Here is a 26885-nt window from a genome sequence, read left to right on the forward strand (position 1 = left end):
AGTTTGTTGGGTGCACTTTATGGTGTAATAAGTGTTTTAGGCATCTTTAGGGGCATTTTGAATGGAATCCTGCTTTTCTTTTGGGAAAGGCACAGAACTGACTTTCTGGGGGCCATCCTCTTCCGCTCCCTCTATGAACCTCAGCAGTCTCTCTCTGGCTGCATCTGCACTGCAGAAATAATCCAGGTTGACACTGCTCTACATGCTGAGGAATCCTGGGATGTGAGACATTCAGCCTTCTTTGTCAGAGAGCTCTGTGGCCACAATAAACTATGAATCCCTGAATGCTGTGGCACTGAGCCATGGCAGCTAAAAGAGTGTCAACCTGGATTATTCATAAACTTCATATATTCTCAATGTCCTTTGTGAATTGTGGTGCCCAGAACTGGACACAGTGTTATTCCAGGTGGGGCCTGACCAGAGCAGAATCGAGTGGCACTATGACTTCCCTTGATCTAGACACTAGACTTCCATTGATGCAGCCTAGAATCGCATTGGCCTTGTTAGCTGCAGCTTCCCAGAGTGGCTCATGTTGAACTTGTGAGCATCTACTAGATAGAAGCTGCGGAGGGAAGGGGAAGGGAAGGGCGGCGAAAGCGAAACCGGTCTGGGCCGCTGCCTGGCTGTCTTCCTGCTCCTTGGCGGAGGAAGTTGCGACAGAAGAGGGCCGACGGAGAGGCGCCATGGCCGGGGAGCAGCCTTCCTGGAGCGGGGTCCCTCTGGAGGCGCTGAACGTCGGGGTCCGTCGGCGGCTGTCGCTCTTCCTGAACCCGCGGAGCTCCTTGGCGGCGTCGGACTGGCGCTCCTTGGCGGAGGCGCTGGGCTTCTCCTACCTGGAGATCCGGCTCCTGGAGGGCCGCCCGGACCCCACCGCCCAGCTGCTGGAGGAATGGCCCAAGCGAGGCCCCGGACCCGGGGGAGAGGGGCCCGCCACCGTCGGAAGCCTGCTCCGGGCCCTGAGGGGCCTCCGGCGCCACGACGCCCTCCAGGACCTCTTGCCCCTCATCGGTAAACGGAGGGAGAGGGAGGACCTGCCCCTCCCCTGGACTGCAGAACCCAGAATCCCCCGCTCAGAGTTCTTCCCTGACTGCAACTCCCACAATCCCCCAGACAGTTTTGCGCCACCCTACAGCTCCCAAATCCCCCGTCAGCTTCCCCCAGCTACTACTACTACCACCAGAATCCCCAAACTGGCTCCCCCCCCAGACTACAGCTCCCAGAATCCCCCAGATCGCTTTCCCTCCTGGGTTACAGCCCTCCAATCTGCCTCAGTCGGGTTTCCTTCGAAATGCAGCTCCCAGAATCCCCCAGACAGCTTCCCCCTCCCCCAAACTGTAGTTCCCAGAATCCCCCAGTCAGATGTTCACCGGAATACAACTCCCAGAATCCCCCCAGTCAGCACAAGATTCTGGGAGTTGTTGTTCGGGGGGGAGGGGAGAGGCTGGCCAGGGGGTTCTGGGAGTTGTAGTCCAGAGGAGTGCTGGAGGGTTGTAGTCTGGGACAAGTGCTGGCTGTGGGGGGGGGGTTTCTGGGCATTGTAGTCTGAGGGAAAGGTGGCTGAGGATTGTGGGGGTTGTACTTTGGAGGAATGCTGGCTGGGGGGGGGGGGGTCTGGAAGTTATAGCCATGAGAATGGTTGGCTGGGGATTGTGGGAGTTGTAGTGTGGGTAAACAAGTCTGCAGCTCTGCAGGGCCTCCTTCTGTCCCCGTTTCTCTCCTCTGACATGTTTTCTTCCTTCTGAGGTGGCAACCTTTTCCTCTGGCCAGGCTCCTGTGTCCACTGAGCTGCCAGCCTCTTTTCCACAGGCTGCGGCTGGGACTCACCTGAGGGACCCTTTCCTCATCTCCTGGGGGCAGAAGCTTCACCTGTTGGATGCCCACCTGCAGGGACGAAGCCAAGGGGGGGATCTTGGGGTCCGGACCCCCCCCATTAGAAAAATGAATGGTGTGTGCTGCTGTGCCACCACACCCAAGCCCCATTATAATGGTGGCACTTAGTCTGGACCCCCCCTTCCTAAAATCCTGGCTACGTCCCTGCCGCCTGCAAGGCTGAAGGCACCCAAAGACCTTAGGCTGCACCAATAGAAGTATAGTGTCTAGATCAAGGGAAGTCATAGTGCCACTCTATTCTGCTCTGGTCAGGCCCCACCTGGAATAACACTGTGTCCAGTTCTGGGCACCACAATTCAAAAAGGACATTGAGAAACTGGAGCCATGTGTCCAAAGGCAGGTGACTAAAATGGTGAAGGGGCTGGAAACCATGAAGCCCTATGAGGAAAGAGTTAGGGAGCTGGGGATGTTTAGCCTGGAGAAGAGAAGGTTAAGAGGTGATATGATAGCCCTGTTTAAGTATTTGAAGGGATGTCATATTGAGGAGAGAGCAAGCTTGTTTTCTGCTGCTCCAGAGAACAGGACCTGGAAGAATGGATCCAAGCTCCAGGAAAAGAGATTCCAGCTCAACATTAGGAGGAACTTCCTGAGAGTAAGGGCTGTTTGACAGTGGAACAAACTCCTTCCTCGGAGTGTAGTGGAGTCTCCCTCCTTGGAGGTCTTTAAGCAGAGGCTGGATGGGCATCTGTCAGGGATGCTTTGATGGAGAGTTCCTGCATGGCAGAGAGTTGGACTGGGAGGCCCTTTCGGTCTCTTCCAGCTCTATGATTCTATGACTCTCCCTCCCTCTTTTCCTCTTCCTTTGGCAGAACTCTTTTGGAAATCCTTCCTTTCGTGACTTCCTTCTTTTCACTGAATTTGCACCACATCCTTTCTGCAGCCCATCTGGTCTCTCTTGACCGGTTGCCCCAAGAGCGGAGGCCAGCAGGCATGGCTCTTTTGCACCCGCCCCGTTTATCGTGCATGCTGGGATTTGTAGAGCACTCTGGCTGGGAATTCTCAGACATCCAGAAGCTACAAATCCCATGAGTCCATGACATGGAGCTATATAGATATTAAAGTATAGCCAATAATTGTGGAGTGTGAAAGAGAGACCAGTGAGACGTTGTTGTTACTGTGTTCTTTCCAAGTTGGGGTTTTTCTTGGCAAGATTAGTTCAGAGGAGGTTTGCCCTTGCCATCCTCTGAAGCTGACAGCGTGTGACTTGCTCCATTATGTAAATTCCTTGGAAGATTTTCTCATTGGTACTTGATTTATTTATTAGTAGATGCTAATGTGTAAGAGAGCTGGCGTGGAGTAGTGGTTTGAGCGTTGGAATTGCTGCTCAGCCACAAAACCCACTGGCCAAGTCACACTCTCTCAGCCTCAAGGGAAGGCAATGGCAAACCTCCTCTGAAGCAACATTGCCAAGAAAACCCCAGGATAGGTTTGCTTTAGGGTCGCCATAAGTAGGAAATGACTTGAAAACACACAACAACAATAAACAACCTCCAGAATTACTTGTGTGTCTGAATGCTATTTTTAAAGAAACTCAGTAGCAAAAAATCTTTGCAACAATTTTTATTACATGTTTATCGTTGCCGTGCGCCTTCACGTCCTTTCCAACTTGTGGGGTTTTTTTTGAGAAGGTTTCTTTAGAGGAGCTTTGCCATTGCTTTACCCTGAGGCTGAGAGAATGTGACTTCCCCAGGGTCACCCAGTGGGTTTCATGGTCACAGCTTTTCCACTTGCTGGTTACATGTGGTGTGATGGTTTTAAGCATCGGACGACCACTGGAGACCAGGGTTTGAATCCCTGCTCAGCCATGCCAACCCACTGGATGAGCTTGGGTAAGTCACACTCTCTCAGCCTCAGAGGATGGCAATGGCAAACCCCCTCTGAACAAATCTTGCCAACCCCCCCAAACAAAACCCTGTAATAGGTTTGTCGGAAACGACTTGAAGACACACAACAACAAGAAGGAGTCATGCTGGGTAAGAGATGACTTTTTGTGTGACTCTTTGCAGAGGAGGACTGCAAGAAGTACCTTCAGAGGAAAGAGCAGGAGCAGATGGAGCAGCCTGTCCAGGTCCCGGCGGTGGACAGCAGCCTCCCACGGACATCCGAATTGCGAGGCATCACCATGTGGGATGACCCCTCAGGTAAAAAGACTGCACTCCTGGGCAGACATACAGTGTGGATTAGAGAGAACTGGCTAGGGTGCGAGAGTGAAAATGAAATCTCATCTTGGTTCAAAACACACTGCTGAAATAACCCAGTTTGAGACCACTTCGACTGCCCTGGCTCAATACTAGGGGAAAACGTAGTTCATTGTAGCACCAGAACTCTCTGACACAGAAGGCTAAATGTCTCACAAAACTACCATTCCCAGAATTCCCTAGCATTGAGTCAGGGCAGCTAAAGCAATCTCAAACTGGATTATTTCTGCAGTGTGTTTTGGACCCTTATATCTCTTGTGGCCTTATTTCTTGGGGACTTTTTGTTTTAAAACTGCAAGGCAGGCCGAAGTTCACAGGTGAACTCCATCCTCCCATTTGCCACAGCTTGCATCTTCACAAAGTACATCCGTTGGATTTGCTTGCCAGGCAACCATTCAAAGCCAGGTCTTGTAGCATGATCCCCACCCTATATAACAATCACCCAAACCACCCCATGATTTTCAACCTTAGTCTCAAAGCTGCTACAAGATCTCTGTGCAGACTGGCCCAGACTCAACAAAAAGACAAACAAATCCATGTACAAATGGTCCTGACTAGCTTAGAGCACCTTTTTGGTCAATTAAAAGGGGTTTCTTTTGCATATAGCTCGTTCATCAATGACAGGTTGGCCCCCATATCTGTGTGGGATGCATAGTTAGCTGGACTGTGATTACCATGGATAGGAATGAACACCATTAAATTACCCTGTTTCCTGGCCCCAGTATACCATAGAGTTGCCCCGGAGGACCTATAAATTCCTAGAGAGGATACCTCTCTAGGCATTTTCCAGCCCACCTCTATGGTATGTCACCCTATTGTTTCAGCTATGAGAATTCAAATATTGGATCCATGGATATAGGAGTTGACCTGTATATCTGAGTCGAACAATCTGTGTTGCATAGGTCAGAGCGGCTGACAGTCCCCCTCCTTTCCCCCCCCCCCCCCCGGCCAGTTGGGACCCCCTTTCTGCGACAGTCTTTAGTCATTTTCCCTACCCATGTCTGTGTGCGTATGCACCCTCTTATGCAGCCCCCAGTTGCCATGGGCATAAAATGTTGTATACATAAAGCTTCTAGGGGAGCCAGTTCTCCTTTTTTTGGGGTTCTACAAAAGGAGCAATCTGAGGAGTCTGGAAGAACTGAGGACACAAAAGCAACCTTGAACGACTCTTTGCCCACCCTTGTCCTAGTCTCAATTGTGGCATTAACTATAAATATATTATGATTGGGCTTCCAGTCTCTGGTAAAAAATATTGAAGTGTTCTCTAGTTGAAGTTCTCAACTACTTTATGATGTTGGTCTTTGTTCTGATAGAAAAGCAATTGGGAAGAGGCAGGCGCAGGTAAGCTGCCCATGAGAGATACCTGTGACATCTCTCTGTCTGGATTGTTCCTGAAGGAACAATATCTGGAATGGCTGGTATCTGGAATGATGGAGAGGGCAAGAGGAAGCAGCTGATGCTGGCAATAATGTCCAGTTTCCCACTGAGCCCTTAAACTTGGGGAAAATTGCAGTAAATCTGCTAAAAATAGCAGGGTACGACTGCTGCCTGCTGCTTTCTGCACAAGTGTGCCATAGAGCCTTGTACAGAATGGTTTGATTTCAGGCTACATGCAGTTGGAAAGTATAGCTTAGAGCCGAGCAGGACTTCAGTCAGATGTATCGGCAATTCACCTGTGACAAGTCATTGTGCCATTTAGGTGAACAGGCAGGAAAGCTTTCCTAGGTTTCCTTTGAGGCTCCTGACCACTCCCAAATGACTAATGTAGCTTTGCTAGACAACGCTAATAACTTTTGTGCATTTATATTTATTGGTAAGGTTGGCTTCAGTGGGCCGTAGCATGACACTTCCCATCATCCCATTTTTAATTCCCTTCTCGCTCCTGTTCTTCTTTTGCAGGGCAGTTACCAGAGATGTTTGATGCTTTCATCTGTTACTGCCAGAATGACCTTCCCTTTGTTCAAGAAATGATCCAGGAGTTGGAACAGACAGAACACAAGCTGAAGCTCTGTGTCTTTGATCGGGATGTCCTGCCAGGGACATGCGTGTGGTCCATCACAAGTGAACTTATAGAGAGGCGGTATGTTGAGAGCACTGAATGTATATAAAATTCACCTGTTTTGTTTTCCTTCATAAAAAGCATGTCTTGGATGTTGGAATTCCTCACTGAGAAAATATGGACACAATTAGCCGCTTTGAGTTCAAGGCGTTTTTCAAGTAAAAGTTGACCCTTTTTAACCACATGGGAGGTTTTGCATGCAAATCTTCACTTTATGCACAGGAAACATGGCTTTTAGTGCAGAAAAGTATGTTTTCTGATCAAAAAATCCCATACGATTGTTTGTTTTTTGCATAGAAGCATAATTTCCTGCTTAAGGTGCACAGAAAACATGATGTGAATGTGCAGGTTTCCTGTATGGAAAATGTATTCTTCCACACAAAAAAGCCATGGCCAGAATCCTGTAGGAGTCTTATGTCTTTGTAAATGGGCTTACATATGTGGGAATTAGAACTGGGCAGTTTCATAATGCCTCTGTCGAGTAGTGGGCTGCTGTTATGGCCCTACATAGCAGAGCCAGCATGGCACAGTGGTTTCTGTGTTTGAGTACGACTCTGGAGACCAGGGTTCGATTCCCAGCTTGGCCATGAAACCCACTGGGTGATCTTGGACAAGTCACAATCTCTCAGCCTCAGGGGAAGGCAATGGCAAACCTCCTCTGAACAAATCTGGCCAAGAAAACCCCATGATAGGTTTGCCTTAGGGTCACCAGAAGTCAGAAAATACTTGAAGGCACACAACAACAACAACAAAGGAGAGCTGGCAGATTGCCCAATGTGCATGATGCGCTAATGCACATGATGTACCAAATACATTGCACAGTAGTGTGCATCATACACCAATGTGTATTGCGCATTGATGCTCATTGGTCTGGATGCACATTGAGCATTCTTGCCTGTGTCCTGATATGCCTCTACACAATTCAGTAACAGGGTTTCTTAGCATCCCTGCTCCGTAGCTAAGTGTGTGTATGTATATGTATATATATATATATAGATAGATAGATAGATAGATAGATAGATAGTAAAAAGGTGATATAGAATTTCAGGGCATTTTTTTTCCTGGAGTGTGAATAGTCTCCCAAATGTGTGGTGTTATTTCATTTTCTCCCACAATGGGAAGAAAATTGTTGAAATGGTCCATTCCTGCTTGTTAGAAGCAAACAAAAGAATTATATTCCAGATGCTGAACACCCCTAATTTTGTCTGATTCTGGAAGCTAACTGGGGTCAGGCTAATGTTTGGATGGAAGATTACCAGCCTAACAAAAGTGATCTCCAGTAGGGCTAGGGGAGAAAAATCCTGCCTGAAACACTTGGGCCCCAACAGCCCAAAAAGTGAGTTGTAATGGCATAAATCTGATTTAACATTATCATAATTCACCTACTACAGTGGTGCCCCGGGATACGAAATGATCGCGTTACGAAATTTCCGGGGTACGAAAAAGTTAGATTGGAAAAAACTGTTCCGGGTTACGATGTTTTTTTCGGGTTACGAAATTTATTTCGGCGCGAAATTCAAACGCAAAGCGCGGCTAGCGGCTTTCCAGCGCTAACGGAAAGTCTTTTCGGGTTGCGAAATTATCGGGTTACGAACGGAGCGGCGGAACGAATTAATTTCGTAACCCGAGGTAGCACTGTACATGATTCCAGCTGTAATTAATCAATAAATAATATAAGGTTGTGGATGAGAATTAAAAGTAGATCCCCATGCCTTAAAAAATCAGAAGCTGTATAAATTACTTCTTACTGCATCTTGGATAGGTGGATGGATGTCTACCTAACTCCAGGTCTTTCATTCCAAATGCTATCATCTACTTTGTCAAAAATGATGTGACAATGCCCTGTTTCTCCTTAACCAGACTGACGCTCGTTTTCTTATACTTCTTCCTTTAACGAGCACTGCTTTTCTTTCCCTATCCTCCTTCTATATTTAACTACAGATGCCGGAGAATGGTGGTGGTCATTTCGGACGATTACCTAGACAGCGAAGAGTGTGATTTCCAGACCAAGTTTGCTCTAAGCCTCTCTCCAGGTCAGCTCCTTTTAAAAAAACCCAACACTGGGGTGGACTGAGCCATGTAGATTGGGGTGGGAAAACTTTAAGTCCCAGATCCCACTTCTGTGCTTCTCAGAGTCCCTGCCAGTCTTCCAAAGCCCCCAGAAGTCTTGTCTCCAAATTGCCTCAGCTTTTGTCTGTATCCCACGCAAAAGAATGTCAAAAGTGTTACACTGGATTATAAATACATCTTTGAGGGACGGGCAATTTCCATCCAGCTTAAAATTGGCCATAGTAAAACCGCTGTTAAAAAAGCCCTCCCTCGACCCCCTGATGCATAATAATTATCAGCCAGTTTCGCTATTGCCATTTTTGGGGAAGGTAATCGAGAGGGCGGTTGCAATCCAGCTTCAATCGATCTTGGACAAAACGGATTATCTGGACCCATTTCAAACTGGCTTTCGGGCAGGCTATGGGGTTGAGACGGCCATGGTCGCCTTGGTCGATGATCTCCATCTGGGCATCGACAGGGGAAGCGTGTCCCTGTTGGTGCTCTTGGACATCTCAGCGGCTTTCGATACCATAGACCATGGTATCCTTCTGGAGCGCCTGGCAGAGGTGGGAATCGGGGGCACTGCGCTCCAGTGGTTCCGATCCTACCTCTCTGGGAGGTTCCAGATGGTGCAGCTGGATGACGTGTGCTCCGATAAGAGGGCCCTTATATCTGGGGTCCCTCAAGGAGCCATTCTGTCTCCCATGCTTTTTAACATTTACATGAAACCGCTGGGAGAGATCATCCGGAGACATGGGGCTCTGATGACACCCAAATAGTCTTCTCTATGTCTCCGACTGATGCAGTGACTGGGGATGGCATCTCTCCTCTCGTGGCCTGTCTGGAGTCGGTAATGGGCTGGATGAGGGAAAATCGACTCAGTCTGAATCCAGAGAAAACGGAGGTGCTCGTGATAGGTTCCCCTGGCCCAGGGATGGCGGTGGTTCCACCTGTCCTGAACGGGATCACGCTTCCTGTGAAGGACTCGGTACACAGTCTGGGGGTGCTCCTTGACTCGTCGCTCCACCTTACATCTCAGGTGGATGCGATGGTCAGGAGCACCTGTTATCAGCTTCGGCTGATTCGCCAGCTGCGTCCCTACCTGGACCAGAGGAACCTTGAAACAGTAGTACATGCTCTGGTAACCTCTCGATTGGATTTTTGCAATGCGCTCTACATGGGGCAACCCTTGTACCATACCCGGAAGCTACAACTAGTGCAGAATATGGCAGCCAGACTGGTCACTGGCATACCCAGGGCCAGTCACATAACACCAGTGCTCAAAGATCTGCACTGGCTGCCTATTCGCTTCCGGGCGCAATACAAGGTGTTGGTTATTACCTATAAAGCCCTAAATGGCTTGGGCCCAGGATACCTAGAGGACCACCTCTCCCCATACAATCCGCCCCGCACACTCAGAACATCTGGGCAGCAGCTATTGAGGGTCCCAGGGGCCAGATTAGCCTCCACGTCTAGGAGGATTTTCACCATCTCGGCCCCGACCCTCTGGAATTCCCTGCCCATAGAGCTCCGCTCGGCCACCTCCCTGGCCCAGTTCAAGAAGGGGCTAAAGACCTTCTTGTTCAAACTAGCATTCCCTGATACAGGCTCCAATTAGTTTCCCCCCTCTGACAGCAGTGGCAAGCTGGCTAGAATTGTTTTAATGTACTTGTTTTATTGTATTTGTAATCTGTGTATTTTATGATGCTGTACACCGCTCTGATTATATAGAAGGGCGGTATAGAAATAATTTTTTTTTTATTATTATTATTTATTATTATTTATTAAAAGTGTCACTTCTAGTCCCCATTTTGGAAAGAATCATACCCTCCAACTGTCCCAATTTGGCAGAGACAGTCCCAATTAACCCCCTGTCATGCCACTGTTTTTAGCCATTTTCTCTCTTCCCTCTTCTCTTTGTCCTCAGCTTACTTCATTTGCTGCAAAATGAGTTCAAAGTGCAGAAGTACAGTAGTTTATAGTCAGTTAACTCAGCTGGAGAGAGAAGAGTGGTAGAATTGTGCCCTTCCCAGTAGGCAAAAGCAAGATGCTCCACTGCCTCCTGGCTTGTGCATTCTTCACTTTTGCCATCTTGACCACATCTGATATTGTTAGGCTTCACAAGAATCCTGGTTTTCAATAGTGAAATGTTGGAAAGTATGCAGGATTTGGCTTAAAGCAGAGGTATTTTGGTGGGTTTGACACACAACATATTGGTGGGTGAAATTCCCTCACTACACATAATTGCTCATCTCTGTTTCCTCTAAGCAAGTGGGAACAAGAAGGAAATAGGGAAATAGGCCTTGGGAAGACTACTAAGAATAAAGGCCAGAGATGGGCAACTGTGGAGAATTTGGGAGCCAATTCTTTGCCCCAAGACTGTTGGTGAGCTTCAGATATTGCCAAGACTGCAGAAAAACAGAAATGACCAAAAGTTGGCTTCTGATTTTGAAAAACCAAGGTGGCCCAAGAGAAATGTATCTCATCAAGGCTCAGAATGAAAAACATCAGTTATTTTCTGTCTTGTTTTTCCATGCCATCCTGTATGCACTCGATCTCGCCTGGTTTTGGAAGCTAAGCAGGGTCAGGCTCGGTTAGTGTTTGGATGGGAGACTATAGGGAATTCCAGGGATCTCCAGGCAGGACTAGAAGGATTTCATTTGAAGCCTTAGTGGATTGCTGCTGCCAGTCATAGCTGACATACTGGTTCATACATCAGAGTAGGGCAATGCAGCCTGCAGGCATGCACACTCCTTCTGGTTCCATTTGATGGCCCCATAGGTGCCCAGGAGACTGGCAAAGCTTCTAGGCCCTCCATTAAAACAATTAGATGTTGAGCAAAACACCCCTTCTCCCAAAACTGCCACAAAAATATAGCGGTTTGAGTCCCCTTTTCCCTTGGAAAAAGAGCCTGGGGAAATGTCCTGTTTTTCATCCAGAGCCTAGAACTGGAAGTGGTGTCACATCACTCCCTGTCATATTAGGAATGATGCTGCAGCCTGTGGGATCGGGTCTTATAAGGGAAATGTCTCTTCCCCACCTTTGCACTTGTGCACGATGGTGTAATTGTAGTATAGGGCACCTCCGTATGTTGCTCTGCAAAGCAATCAGGTGAAGATGCCCTTAGTGATCTAGTGTCTTTTGTGTCACATTTCTATGCTGGCTTTTTCCCCAGGAGCTCGCCTCAAGCGCCTCATCCCAGTGAAATGTAGAAGCATGAAGAAAGAGTTCCCGAGCATCTTGAGGTTTATCACCATTTGTGACTACACCAATCTTGCCACCAAAAAATGGTTCTGGACACGATTGGCCAAATCTCTCTTGCTCCCTTGATGTAAGACTACAAGACAGGGTGGTTTGTGGTTTGGTTTGGCTTGACTGTGCTTTTAGGAAGCAGTAGGCCTATAATCTTCACCACAAATGCAAGCAAGCTTGATTCAGTTCAACTCTGCTGAATTTCTGGAATGACATGGTGCCTCAAAACTTGGCCAGGACAGGGGTGGTGCTGGGGATGGAAGTTAAGGAAAGCTTAAGATGCTTAAGAGATATTTGTCAGGTCTCCATTCCTGCATTTTAGTTGTTCTCTGTCCTGAAAAACTGGAGCACCAGGTAAAACCTGATGGAGGAGAAGAGAGCATTCAACAGCAATGGCACGTGAATTACTGGTTATCTTCAACAAGGTGTTGAACATCTTCTATGCTGTTAAGTTTCAGGGCCAGTAAAGCATCTTTTGTCCTGGTACAAGCTAACAATTGGGCTAGTCCAGAAACCTTTTTCTGATGCAGGTGAGTTCCAGATACCTTAAAGCAAGAATGAAGAATGAAAGCCTTATTGCATGAGAAAAGAAAGCTGAAAGGGCGCAGGAGAGTAGTGGCTTTCTCCAAGCCCCTCTGCATGCTGTCCTACCACTTCCGTCCTCTTCCAGGGTGAGACAGTTATCAAAGCGTGCCTTTTGTTGTGCTGGACAAATCTGTTTGGCACATTTTGACAACCATCTCCCTCAGGAAGAATAATGGAAATGCTATGACACTATGCAAAATGGCACAGAGAAAGTTGCTACTCTCCTGCTCCATCTCAGCTTTCTTTTCTCATGCGATAAGGCTCTTCATTCTTGATGAAGAAGGGCTTATGTTTTATGGAGTGCCAATATGTAGATGCAACATGAAAAACTTCTGTACACACACAGACATGTACTGTGTATGCCTGGGTTCTGGGCCAGGATCCTGCCACTTTTTATTGTTGTACCTCTCCATCTGTGAAATCAATGCAGAGCAGAAGTTTGTAGCCTTCTCTTCTTAAGAAGACAATAGCCAAACTTTGGAAACAATGACTAGAAACTTCAGTTTCAGTTTTCATTTCCACTTTCTTCTTACTAAGGGTACTTAACTGCTTAGAGACTACTGGGTTCTGTATGAAGCAGTATAGAAAAGTAGATGCTATTGCTAAATGCTGTTGCATCCGCACTAGAAATAATGCAGTTTGACACCACTTTAAGTACTGTAGCTCCATCCTGTGGAACCCTGGGATTTGTAGGTTTACAAGGCATTTAGCTTTCTCTGCCACAGCGCTAGTGTCTCACACAAAACTACAAATTCCAGGATTTTGTAGGATTGAGCCATGGCTGTTAAGGTTGTGTCAAACTGCATTATTTCTACAGTGTAGATGAACCTTGAGGCACTCCTAGCAACAGAAGAGGAAGATTCTCTGTTACCTGAGTTTACTGATACCTATCTTGCCTCTGGGAAAGTGGACAGGAGCAGTCTGGTCAGACAAATAATATGTTTGCTTCATGGGGCTGTCTGCATTCTTTGCATAGTCTGCCTTAATTTAAGAACTCTTTGCCTTTGAGCAAACTTTTAGTACACAGCGTAGGAGTATGAACAGTCTGGTACCATATGACTTTTCAGAACTTCATTAAGCACTTTGCTATAGAAGGGTTCACCTGATGCAGCTCATAACTAACCAATTCATTTTTTTTAGATTACAACTTCCAGAATCAGGGAGTTGTAGGCACCCTAAAAATTACTGTTGCTGGGAAAATCCATCTGTCTCTCCCCACCTACCAGCCGTGAGGATTGTGGTTAAACTCTGCACTGTCCTTTCCCATCAGTTTGTGCAGTCCAAGCCACCCTGTACCACAGCTGAAGAACAATCCACACAAGAATTTGAGGGGTGGAGGGAAACAAGGTTGTTGCTCCTCCTCCTGTACACATGGGGGAGCCAACATACTGAGAAAACTACTCTGCCAGACCTGCATAATAAGTTCATAGTAGGGGAAGTACCTGAGGATCTTCAGGGCTTCTGCAGCCACTGGTTTGGCAGCAGTGGCCCCCTGGTCTGGAGGATTTGCACCCATGACCACTAACAAATGCCAGGTGCTGTAGTCAATATTTTTAGGACATAGCAAAACCACCTTTGACTATTCCTTGCCTAAGAAAACCCTATGAATTCATAGGGTTGCCATAAGTCAACAGGCAACTTGTTGACACAGGATGTCCAATGTTGGTCATCTGACTGCTATTGCTTTTCTGTCTCTTTCCACTGTATGTTATGCTAGTTGTCAGCACCAGAATTGGTCCCATTAGACTATTTTAATCCTCTCCTCTTTAGGTTTCCCCCCCTAAAGAATTATTAAACTTTTGCAAGTCTTCAAATTCCTCAAACCAAGTGATAATTCTCCCTTACGTTTGAGTGATTTTGTTTCAGTTACATCATGATACAACACACCTTGAACAGACAGAAGAAGAAGGTCAGATTATCTCTGAATACATACTAAATCCGAGAGAGACACCTGATTTCCTCTTAGCAAATGAAGTGAGGAAATATTCTGTTGTATCTCAGCTGATATGGGTGAGTGGGATGGGCCTCACATACGTCTTTGTAGATAATGGAAGTTTGTTCACTTATTATCTGGATTTAAGACACCTTTTCTTGTACTTGTTTTTACAGGCTGGGTTTTGCAGGGTATTGAACCACGCCTTCTTGTTCACTTTTCCAGATCGCTTATGGCACACCCCACTCCTTGCTCTTAATTCTGAATTCCACTCAGCCCTGCCTAACCAAAAGTTCTTTCCATTTATGACTTCCATACTGCACTGTTACAGTAGTTTGATACCACCTTAGCTGCCATGACTCCTTGGGCAACGCAGGATTGTTGTTTTTTCCCAAGTATTTAAAATTATACTCTAGAGAAGTCAGGTGCCCTATGACTATGAAGCTACAAAGCCCAGCATTCTGTAGAGTGCATCCATGGCAATTAAAATGGAATCAAAGTGTTAACAATTGTATAGTATAGGTTGAGTATCCCTTATCCAAAATTCTGAAATCTGAAATACTCCAAAATCATCCACATGGGTGGCTGAGTGGCTGAGACAGTGACACCTTTGCTTTCTGATGGTCCAATGTACATAAACTTTTTTTTAAATTATTAAAAATATTATATATAAAATTACCTTCAGGGTATGTGGATAAGGTTTTATAAATTAATTTTTGTGTTCAAATTTGGGTCCTATTCCAAGATGACTTATTACATATTTGCAAACATTCCAAAAACCAAGCCACTTCTGGTCCCAAGCATTTCAGATTAAGGGAGACTCAACCTGTATATATTTTCCTAGATACCAGTTGATCTAGTCACCAAGGCATTGTGTTTGAGAAATGCAGGTTCAGATGCAGGTATTTGGTGGCCTTGGGCAACTTTCTGTCATTTTCTCTCAGACTAACCAACAAAATGAACTTTTGACGCAAGAATCCTACGAGACTCTAGTCTGAGCTTCTGTAGAACAAGAAATGCTGTGTATATTTCTGTTGCGCTTCAGTTCAAACAGATCAACAACAAACATTTATTTTTGTTATCTGAACATAGGGAAGCTGTGATGGATCTGGCCAGTCTTATTTCCTACAGTGAAAGACCCAAATGTTATCAGCCTTACCCCCAGCAAATTTGTTCAAATTTACAATCTGAACACCTCACTTGTTAAAGGACGTTGTTAAAGAATTAGAAAATAATTTACTTAGTGCTGTTTTATGTATGCTGTACTTTTTGTTTGCTTCTTCAAATACAACCTTGTTGTTTTATCAGGCTTGTACAATCCTGGGCAGAGATGGGAATTTCATATAACCTGCAGCTGCAGGTTATTTACCCAATGTATTGTCAGTGTTTGATGCGTCTGTTACTTCATGGATCTTTTATGGGCCAGTTTTAACATTTTATTGTACCACACTTTGAGCATTATTGGGTAGGACTGGATTTTCTATGTATATTTGAATAATAAAAAGTTGACTACTGTTGCAGGTGTTTTGAATGTGGTCACTGCTTAAGTATGGGTTTCTATCAAACATTGGCTGTAATCCTGCATCATCCTTGTGCAGTGCAAATCGACACCCGTGTTCACTGCAGAGTGGTTACGCTGCACAACTCTTCTTCTGAAATTGCACAAATAATTGTGTGTCTGACAGTGTTCCTGCTGATTGTTCCATTGTGTAATGGGGAGTGACCAGGAGCTGTTTCTGCATTCCCAGTGAACCAAGTGGTAGGTTGAAGCTAGTGACAAATATTTTCACATCACTGAAAGATGTGTAATGGACACAGTTGTTGTTACAGGTCATCCAGGCCCTGAGCTTTCAAGGCCAAAACCTGAGACCTAGAATTGGGCCCTGGTGGTGTTATTAAGCGTTATACATGAAATATCAACCACAGTTGCTCATAGCATGTCATTCAAACCTCACATTTTCCTGTTTGAAAATTAAGACAGAAATTAAACTGGGAAACATTACTGATTGTGTTAGAGGAATGTGGGGTTAAAGGGGATTTCTTAAAGGCAATAAAATCTATATATAATTATCAGGAAACTCAAATAATAGTAAATGGTCAAAGATCTAATAAATGCTCAATCTCAAGAGGAACACGTCAAGGCTGTCCGCTCTCACCCCTGCTATTCATCACTGTAATGGAAATATTAATACAAAAAATTAAAGCTAAAGAAGGGATTTCAGTACCTAAAATTCAGACTCATAAATACTCTTTAAGAGCATATGCAGACGATATTGTAATCTTTTTAGATAATCCCTTGTATAGCTTAAAACACTTGGAAGCAGTTATTGAGGAATTCGGCGAAATATCAGGAATTAAATTAAATAAAAGCAAATGTGGTATTATAACAAAGAATTTAACATTAAAAGAAATAGAAAAATTAAGGAAAAATACCCAAATTCAAATCATGGAAAAAAATCAAATATCTGGGAATTACAATAACCAGCCAGAACAAAGATTTATATAAGAATAATTATGGAAAGGTATGGGACAAAATTAAGAACGAATTCAATAATTGGAATAACAAGAATCTATCCTTAATGGGTAGAATCGCAACAATACAAATGTGTACCCTTCCCAAAATGTTATTCTTATTTCAAACGCTCCCAATAATCGAAAACAAATCTACGTTTACACTTTGGAATAAGGAAATAAAGAAATTTATCTGGAGAGGGAAAAAAGCAAGAATAAAATTGAAGGTTTTACAAGACATAAAAGAAAAAGGTGGAATGGGCCTACCAAATTTAGAACTTTATTATAAAGCATGTAATCTACTCTGGATAAGAGATTGGATATTGTTAGAAGATAAGAAACTACTGGATCTAGAGGGGGCAGACCTTAAGGCAGGATGGCACAAGTATTTACAACAAGATCAACACGATAAAAAGTTTAAAAATCATATGGTAAGGAAAGCCTTAGTAAAAACATGGAGCCAATATAAGGAATTACTATATTCAAAGACTCCAAGGTGGCACTCAACTCAGGAGGCACTTTATAAAAATGATTACAAGGGGAAACACAGTTGGCTGAAATATAATGATTATTTGAGAACAACTAATGGAAAAACAGAAATGTTGACCCATTCTCAATTAGAGCAACAAGGGGTAAAATTGAATTGGCTACAATATGAACAATTAAGAAAGGAATTTATTAAGGATACCAATCTGGGAGGGATAGAACCAAAATGGACAGAGTTTGACAAAATCATTTTGGGAGGAGAAAAGGGATTTATCAAAAAGACATATAAACTATTATTAAATACTGAAATGCAAGATGAACTAATTAAGGAAACTATGATAAAATGGATGCAAAATATAGGAAAGACAATCGCTATAGAAACGTGGGAAAAGTCTTGGAAAAATACCCAAAGATTCACCAGATGCAATACTCTTAAGGAAAACTTTGCTAAAATATTTCACAGATGGTATCTAACCCCCTCACGACTCTCTAAAATGAATAAGAACTGTAGTCCCCTCTGTTGGAAATGCAGAATTAAAATCGGAACAATGTATCATACATGGTGGAAATGCAGGGAAGTTCAAAAATATTGGAGGAAAATTCATAAAGAAATACAAGAAACATTGGAAATCAATATCCCCCTAAATCCTGAGTTGTTCTTATTAAATATTATTGATGACAAGTTCAATAAAGATCAAACAAATATAATACTCTATATGATTACGGCAGCACGTATGGTACTCGCAAGATATTGGAAAACAGACATTATACCAGATATACAGATCTGGAAATATAAAGTACACGAGTTTATTATAATGGATGAACTTACAATATTAGCAATGGGAAGTACAAATCAGACATATGAAAAAAAATGGGGTAAAATCAAGGGAAAGTGGTCCCTGTAAATGAAGGTTTTAATCATAGAATATAAAATACAATATACAAACTGAAAAACGAGGAATGTTTTCATCATATTTCTTTTCTTTACTTTATAAAGTAATAATAACATTACAAAGACACAAGAATATTATTATGTGACTATGTAAGAAAATACTATGCCAAAGTGTTATGTTCTTTTTGGAAATACTTTATGATTTTTGTAAAAAAAAAAGAAAAAAGAAAAGAAAATTAAGACAGAAATCTTTGCGAAAAGGGATGCTCCCAGAATAAGGTGAAATGAGATGATTAATCCTTCTTGCCTACTTAGGGAGATGCAATGAGGAAAAAGCTAGCCTACTTGCTTCTAATTACAGTAGCCCACTGGGGACCTTTGTCTATGCCAAAATCTGTGGGTGCTCAAGTCCTATTATATACAGTGGTGTATTAAAATGGTGTCCCTTATATAAAATGGCAAAAGCAAGGCTTGCCTTTTGCAATGTTTTGGGGGTATTTCCAATCTGTGGATAGTTGAATCCATGGATGTACAATCTGGATATGGAGGACCGACTGTAGAAGGCTGATGCAGAGCAGAGGGTGAATCCTGCCATCGCATCAAGGGTTGGGGGTGAAGGAGCTCACTAAATATACAGATCCCCTTGTACAGCCTTGGCAAGTTGGAGCAACTAATCTATGAAGCCTTAAAAATTGTAACGCACCACTGCTCTCTTAGGTGAGCTGGAGATTTGCACACATATCTTTCCTGTTGCCTGGAGCTGAGCCACCCCCACCCCCCACCCCAAGTGGAGAATTTGTTCCTGCCTGGAAATGACCCTTGAAAGCTGGTGGCTCAAGGCCAGGTCCTGAGATCTGGCATCTTAAGAGTCAATTGTTGAGTAAAGGATCAACACATAGGTAAATCCAAGTGATTCAATGATTCCTCCATTTGCAGCTAACAATGGGATTTAGGGCTATGTGAAATTGTTACATTTCTGGAACGCTGCTCATTGCAACCATGAACTGAACACCTCCATTACACAACAGTCAGCAAACTATATCACTAAGTGCATTTACACATGTGTGTGGTGTGTGTTACCAACAGGATTCTGGCCATAGTCACTTGGGTGCTCTGTTTAACAAAGAATTTAGCCATTTAGTTCTATCTTGCTTTAGCCTTTTTTTAAAGCCACCTTGGGTGCCATGTCAAGAGAAAGGCAGGATATTAATTAATTAATTAATTAAATATAAAAAATAAGCAAGCAAACTTACCATGGAAAGTGGGAGGAAAGGGGAATAATTGAGATTGTCTCTGACACATAAGGACATTTGGATGGGATGAAGATTTTCCAGAAGAATGCACTGAAAGAAAAGCCAGGGTTGGAACGACTGGGCCCAGACACTTGTGTGTCTGTACCTTCAAGTTGTCTGTTGACTTATAGCAACTCTTATGAATTTCATAGGGTTTCCTTAGACAAGGAATATTCAGAGATGGTTCTACCACTTTCTTCCTCTGAAATATAGCCTATACCACCAGGTATTCATTGGCAGTCTCCCATCCAAGTACTACCCAGCACTGACCCTGCTTAACTTCCAAGATCAGATGAGATCGGAGCAGTTTAGGCATGGCTAACCTTTCATTTTATCCTCTTGCCCAAAGTAGTGTCCCTTGCATCATCCTTCCTTCTTCATCAGATTGCACTATGCTCCTATGATGGACACTTGTCTACCTGTTTCTGCGTATGTTAACCTTATGTGATAAATCACTGGACACTTAATCACACAGCAAATGTTGCTCACTATTGTGTTGGCGCTTCTGCATTGGACTTAATAAACGGAGTGGTTTCACCTTCCTCCCCTTGGGCTCTCAGCCTCGCTTGGGCATGAGCAGCTGGAATGAATTACCACTCAGAAACAGGCTCCGAGAAGTCTAAATGGAAGTGACTGCAATAGAGCTTCTCGTTCTCAGATCCCTCAGGAGTGGCATCCACCTAACAGCAGAATGGATTCCTTTTTCTTCCTAATATAGTCATCCATTAACTCTCAACTGAATACTAGCTCAACATCCATAACAACTTGCATGTCCTATTTTTACTGTGCTTTTTCTTCTTTTCTAATACATATTTTGGGATGGCCGGATTAAAAGCGTTGGCTTTCTTTAAGTGAGCAGCTAGCCCTAAATGGACTGCAGCAGGGGCAGTGCCGCCATTTCTTCTTGGATTTCTTAAACCAAAGTCTCTTTCTCACCACACAACTCTAACGCTTTGATGCCACTTCAGTTCCCATAGATCCATCCTATGGAATTCTGGGATTTGCAGTTTTGTGCATCATTTAGAATTTATTGCCAGAGAGGTCTGAGAGCTCGCCAAGCTACAGATCCCAAGATCCTGTATGATGCAGCCATGATAATTCAGGTGATATCAAAGTGCTGTCTCTGTGTAATCTGAAAAGGTCAACAAGAGTTAGAAGAATTAAATAAGATAGGTGGGGAAAACACCAGCAATTTGATACAGAGAACAGGATTTTCATAACGCAGGTATTCCAGGTGGATATATTCTCCATTAGACACTCCCCACTTTTTTTTTTTCAAAAAAGATAAATACACATAAACCATGCTTTGCTTCTTGCTTACACCCGGTATTATGGGCAGTTTCTCCACCCGAGTCTATAGATTGTAGCTGCCATACAGCAATGATTCATTTATGAACCTGTCTTTATCCATTAACTAACAGGGCAATCCAATGGCTCATGCACTAATGTGAATCCTAACTCCATCACATGTACATCGGTTCAAGATCCATTCCTGCTGCTTCATCAAACTTGTGCTGCCAACATTTGTAACTGTCCAAAAGTGAGCTGCTCCTGTTTTTCAGCAAAATTGCCTGACAAGCACATTGATGTCGACAGCTTACAAGCAGTCTGTTTCACTCTCCTGTCAGTAGTACTGTCGTTGAATATGTGTATGTAAAGGCACACACACAATGACTATGTGTCTTCGGATCCAGAATGCTGTAGTGGTTTGAGACTTGGGCTAGGACACTGGAGACCAGCTCCTTTTAAAATATCCCAGTTTATCTCTCATTCTCCAACTTCCCCTCTTTGGGCTCTGAGTTCCAGCAAACTGAGTTCAAAGTGCAAAAGCAGTTTGCACTCAATAAACTTAGCAGGAAGGGAGAGGATAGATTTTTGCCCTTCCCTGTAGGTGCAGGCAAAAACAAACAACTGCAGCCTCTCCTAGCTTGTCTGTTCTGCCCCATTAATAACCTTTCTCATCTTAACCACACTCTGATATTGCATGGCCACATGCATCCCCATTTTCATCTATGAAATGAGGGGAAATGTGAGTGATAGGACATCCAGCATGGTGTAGTGGTTTGAGTGTTGGACTACGACTCTGGAGACCAGGGCTTGAATCCCCACTTGACCATGGAAACCCGCTGGGTAACCTTGGATGAGTCACAATGATCCTGCTTAGCTTCCAAGATCAGACAGGATCTGGTGCCTTTAGGATCACTGTTGTTGTTAACTACTCTTGAGTTGATCTCAACTCATGGCGACCCTACGAGTGTGACATCTGCAAGACCCCTTATCTTCCATTGCTCTGCTTAGGTCCTGTAGATTCAGGTCTGTGGCCTCCCTGATCGAGTCCAACCATCTGGCGTGTGGTCTTCTTCTCTTTCTAATGCCTTCCACTTTTCCTAGCATCACTGTCTTTTCTAATGTCATGCCTTCTCGTGAAGTGGCCAAAGTATGACAGCCTCAGTTTAGTCATTTTGGCTTCCACGGATAGTTTGAACTTGATCTGTTCAAGTACCTGATGAGACAACTGCATGAATTTTTATTCACTTATCTGGAGACCAGGGGCTGCATCTGCGCTGTAGAAATAATGCAGTTTAACACTGCTTTAACTGTCATGACTCCATCCTGGGATCTGTAGTTTGGTGTGGTACCAACTGACATAGAATCCAATTGCAATTAAAGTGGTGGCAATGCATTATTTCTGCAATGCAGATGTAGCCTTTATTAAATGGAGATAATTTATTCTCCATTCATAGAATAGCCTTTATCATTCTACCCTGAAGCTCTTGAATTAATTTTCAGGTCTCAGGGAACCCTTCCATAAACATTATTATATCTACTACAGTCCCAAAAAGTTTTCTTTCCCAGTCACAATTTCTCACAGAACCCATAGCAACCTTTCTGCAGATCCGTGACCGTGGGGCTCCAGAGAACCCTGGCCTAAAAACCCTGCTATAGAGAGTTTAAGTACATTTTGACAACAACTTTTTGCATATTTTTCCCATATTAAATTATTTGTTTTAATTTTTTGTCAATGGACTTGAGTCCCAAATCTGGGAAAAAGACGATTATAAGGAATGAAATAAAGTCATCATTATCATTGCTACCATTTCCCATGCTCCCCCTCTGCATTCCTGCTATTTCTCTCTCCCTGAATGCCATGTGTTTGATTCTCTAATCCTTCCTTGTTTCTCCCCCCCCCCCAAACACACATTATATACACAGAAATGCTCCTATTTTTAGCAACTGTCAGCCAGTCCAGTGACATTGTCCTTGGCATTTAAGCAACAGCTACATAATAAGAAAGGGTGCTCTGCAGTGTTCATGTTTGCTGAGTAGGCATTGAATGGAGATCGCTCACCCCCAGCCCCTTTAAATGGATGCCTTGAAAGAGTTCTCTCCATGCTTGCAGAGGTGCAACCAGGGATGAAAAAGAAATCCAGTGCCTTTTATAAAACCTCTTAAGGCTGTTATCCACCCAACTCAGGAAAAGAAAATCTTATCATTTATTTAGATTTTCAACCTGGGCAAGCTTTGGGGTTAAAAAGAAGATGATATCTGGATATTCTGTGCACTGTGGAATAAAGTCACCTATAGGTTAGGTGCAGCAAGTTGATATTCAAGAAGAAAGGGGAGCCCAATAGAACAGAATGTGGGTTGAAAATAAGAGGAAAAGGGTTGAAACTCCTTAGCTCAAAACACCTGGTTTATATAATTTAAAACATTTGAATATGTTAGCTTTCAGTTGAAAACTTACTTGTTTTCCAAGCTTCTGGATTTTTGATTAATATTGTTTTGTCAACTTCTACATTTGCTTTATTGCATTTTTCTGTATTCTATGTAGATAATTTGTTTTACAGCTGTATTATATAGTTTTCTATTGGCATTATTCCCTCTTTTCCATGTTTGTGTGTGGGGGCAGATGCACGCACGCACACACACACACACACACACATTCTGATTTCTAAGGTCTATAATACTGGATTTGAGGCTCATCCAGTGAGCAAACAGGTTAAATACCTGATGTTGGTGCAAATTTCCAATTTATGTCTTGGCTGTATCTGTGATGGTCTGCTTCCATTATGATTTTTTCATGTGCCTGAGAGAAAGATGGGGCAGCGGTGTTTTAAAATGTATACATCTATGTTTAAAAATATTACTTACCAAGACTGGGTCTTAGCATTAAGCTTGTCAAGGCAGAGTGCCAAATGTGTTGTATACTAAGAGCTAAATTATAGGACAGGACGTTGTCAATCGTCTATCATTATAGTTTTACCTCCACATGGAGACAGAAAAATTGTCTCAGTCATGTCTTGGGTCGTTTCCATTAGCTGTCATATGACTTCAAAGGACAGAGATGTGAATGAAAGATTATATTGTGGCTGGTATAGCTGTGTCCAAGCAGTGACAGAGAAAATAAAATAGCCCCCAAACCCCACAAATAACTAAAAATAAAACACTGTATGGCATTTTATTCTCTCTGTTGGTAGAACTGCAAGGTAATAAGCCTGGAGGGAGGAAGAGATACCTTTGATTCCCATACTGAAATTATTTCAGATTAAAGGTATAGTATGACCCCTATATCGATGGAGGATACGTTCCCGGACTTACTGTGGAAACACAAATCCACAGATAATATTGAACCATTTTGAAATGAATCACTTCTGGCAGAAGTTGACCACAGAGTTGTGCTGAAAGACCTAATTGTTTGCAAAATACCAATTTAAGGGCTTGTCTACACTGGTGAAAAATACCGCACTCACCCTGAAGCTGGTGCTGGCAGTCTCCACAATTTACAGCTAGCTCCAGGGAGGATCTGTGGTTTTCAGACCTTAACCCAACTTTGTTTTGAAGTAAACAAAGTCAGAGAAAACCTTAGGGTTACCAGGAAACCCTTGATTGCCTCTGGCTCTTTTGGCCATGTGGACAGTTGGATTGAGTCCGATTCAGCAAATCCAGTTGTCCACAGGCCAGGAGCCGTGCCATCTCCCTTACCATGGCTCCCAATCTGTGGAATGGCTTGCCGGAGGAGATCCGTCTTATTACCACCTTAGATGCCTTCAAGAAGGCACTCAAGACGGATCCCTTTTGGCGAGCCTATTCCCCTGATCTGCTATAATAACTTTAAGATGACACTTCATTTGGAGCACGTATGGGAAATTAGATGTTGATATTGTACCTGTATAGGGTTATTGATGTGTTTTTAAGATTTTATGATATGAGAATGTATTTTAATTAACTGTAATTTTAAATTTGTTGCTGTACTCCCGCCTCGATCCACAGGGAGAAGCGGGATATATATAAATAAAAACTATTATTATTATTATTATGTGCTGAGCAGCAGAGGGAAGGAGATGGATCCCCTTTGCAGCCACCACCGCTGCTTCTTCACTGGCTGAGCATCTCCTTGTGAATCTCATGGCAAGAACACTACCTTGAAAGGTGTATACAGTAAAACCTCCACATCAGCGGCTTCAGATCAATTAATATAACCACCTCTGGATTGCCACACTCCTTATTATTCAATGGTAGTGAAATGAACGTGCACAAGCTAAAGTGTTCATGTTCACATTGCTGCTACTAAATAATACTGAGGGTGATTATCCATATTTTTTGGCATCTGCAAGCTATTCCAGAACTGAACCCTCACTGATATGGAAGGTCCACTATATATGTATTTTCTTCACTTGTTAGCTTGATTTTTTTTATTACTTTGTACAACTGTGGCTGATGCTTAATCAATCATGCTTAATTGTATCACCAGGAGCTGCTTCTTGTAGTATCAGCCTTCTAGCAGTATCAGGGCCCACTTCCTGTGACATTACAAGAAGCTGTCTGTAGGTCCAGGTTTTGGCACTAAAATCTGAGGATCTGGCATAGACAGTCCTGATCTGGCAACCATACAGCAGTTAGCAACTCCCATCATCCATCAAAATTGTCTGTGCTGTCTAGGGCTGATGATGTTATAGTCCAACAACAGCTAGTGGGCCTCAGGTTGTCCATCTGTTGCCTTATAAAATGAAGATGTCCAGCCTGATGGGCAGGCACCAGGGATTGCCATGAACCAAACTCTAGGCCAGTGAGTGAAGTGTGCTTACTTGAATATCATAATGGAATAGCGGAGTATAACATTGGCTCCTGCTACAGACAGGCAGTAGCATACACTGAAAATTGGGACATGTGTGACCATGTAACATAGAGTTGGAGAGGCTGCAGCAGTTTGCTTTTGCCTAAGTCTTCAGGAAAGGACATGAATTTGCCCTTTCTGTTCCTCATGCCTTTGGAGTGGGGCCACCCTGAGTAATCCTACCTCCTCTTTGTTCCTTTAGTTTTCTCCATCACACTAGGTACAGGCAGCTTTTGGACTAAGCAGGAAAGCATCTTCCTTCACAATTTTGCAGGGAGTCTTCCTCCAGCTTGGTCTACGTTCTGCCACTGTGGCTGGTCCCTATCCACCGTCATCGAGAGGGAAAGAGCAAAGCAAAGAAAGGATGACAGATGTTACTTCTCCTTACTGCAGTCACAAGCTCTCAGCTTCAGGTGAACGCAATGGCAAACCTCCCCTAAACAAATCCTGCCAAGAAAACCCCATTATAGGGTCGCCTTAGGGTCACCATAACTTGGAAATGCCTTGAAGGCACACAACAGCAAAAAAACTGCAGTCACTGATCACTTTGCTCAGGGAGAGCAGTAGGGTTATCAGGGTTATACCATGCCCTGTGATATCAGTAGCAGAACCTGAGACTTAGGGGCAACCCCATGTGTTGCCATAGGAGGCAGACCCTGGCAATGAATGGTACAAGGGGCAGCTGCTGGCAGTCAAGGATGATACATTAAGCATCAACCATAGTTATACAAAGTATGCCATTCAAATAAATAGGGCCAAGTTGAACGCACTTTTCAAGACAGTGCTCTTGCCTTGAGATTCTTCCCTCTTGCCCTGAAGACTGAAGAAGAGGATTTGGACTCTGAGTCTCAAGTCCGGGCCCTCAGATCTGGGAACTGTAACCCTGACAGTAGCGGTATCAAGGGGCTGTGTGAACTGGCAGTGGGCCTGTGCCATGGTGGCAACCCCATCAGATGCTTGATAGTGCTAGTGCCTGCTGGCAGTAGTCTCCTAATGTCTTGAAAAAGAGAGAGAGAGAGAGAGGAAGAATCAAACAGTTTTGCTGCTACTATGGCTTTCTTCCTAAGAAAAAACATGTTTTTAAATTCTCGAGCTCAAACAGAGTAAAGCATGCACACAAAACAATGCTATATATATGGTTTTATGCATCGCTGCTGTTTGGGCAGTTTATGAAAATGGGAGCTGGATGGAGATGCCAGTAGAAAGGGAATGGAAAAATGAACTGGCATGGCTGAGAGAATTATGGAATGAGCAGCCAGTCTGAAGGGCTCCGGCATTACAGGGAGTAATTGGTGCAGGAAACCTCTTTGGCAGCGAGGATGCACAGCTTTGGCTCCAGTTTTAGAAACCTTGCCCTGAGAGTTGATGGCTGAAGCCACATCAAGAGCAAGGGGAGTGACTCCAAAGCAGGGTGCCTGGCAGCTCCGAGCAATAAGACAGGCTTGGAGATGGCGGGAGTGGATTTTGTGGTTTTGTTAAGCGCAGAACAAATGCCAATACCCAACACCTCCTGGTGGGCTTCGCTAGGCTACGAACAAAGATCAAGGGTCTGCTGAAAAGCCTGAATATATCCACCCCCCAGGGGGCAAATTTTCAGCAGTGACATGGTGAGGCCTTTGGCTT

At 43.8% G+C, this 26885-nt stretch overlaps 1 protein-coding gene and 1 long non-coding RNA gene across 3 annotated transcripts; one reads left to right on the top strand and one right to left on the bottom strand.

Moving 5' to 3' along the window:
- Positions 1–585: 585 nt before the first annotated feature.
- Positions 586–14564, top strand: MYD88 (MYD88 innate immune signal transduction adaptor). 2 transcript variants are annotated; one of them, XM_042476484.1, is made up of 6 exons: positions 586–1008; positions 3897–4031; positions 5988–6168; positions 8089–8180; positions 11372–11527; positions 13900–14564. In XM_042476484.1, exons 1-5 carry the CDS (start codon positions 684–686, stop codon positions 11524–11526), a joined length of 888 nt encoding a protein of 295 aa, XP_042332418.1. In that variant the 5' UTR covers positions 586–683; the 3' UTR covers position 11527; positions 13900–14564. The 2 variants fall into 2 exon arrangements, with proteins under 2 accessions (XP_042332418.1, XP_042332417.1); XM_042476483.1 differs by lacking the exon at positions 13900–14564 and having other exon boundaries at positions 587–1008; positions 11372–12698.
- Positions 14565–20160: 5596 nt separating this feature from the next.
- Positions 20161–25540, bottom strand: LOC121935211. Its single transcript, XR_006104745.1, has 3 exons — positions 25446–25540; positions 23156–23234; positions 20161–20279 (listed from the first exon to the last, which is right to left on the bottom strand). It is a non-coding gene; the product is annotated as an uncharacterized LOC121935211 (long non-coding RNA).
- Positions 25541–26885: the final 1345 nt, after the last annotated feature.

Source organism: Sceloporus undulatus, chromosome 6, assembly GCF_019175285.1.
Source record: "Sceloporus undulatus isolate JIND9_A2432 ecotype Alabama chromosome 6, SceUnd_v1.1, whole genome shotgun sequence".
Classification (NCBI taxonomy): domain Eukaryota; kingdom Metazoa; phylum Chordata; class Lepidosauria; order Squamata; family Phrynosomatidae; genus Sceloporus; species Sceloporus undulatus.

Coding starts and splice junctions, on each gene's coding strand:
- MYD88 (XM_042476484.1), top strand. CDS start 684: ATGGCCGGGGAGCAGCCTTCCTGGAGCGGGGTCCCTCTGGAGGCGCTG. Junction 1,009..3,896: donor GGACCTCTTGCCCCTCATCG/GTAAACGGAGGG, acceptor GACTCTTTGCAG/AGGAGGACTGCAAGAAGTAC. Junction 6,169..8,088: donor AGTGAACTTATAGAGAGGCG/GTATGTTGAGAG, acceptor ATTTAACTACAG/ATGCCGGAGAATGGTGGTGG.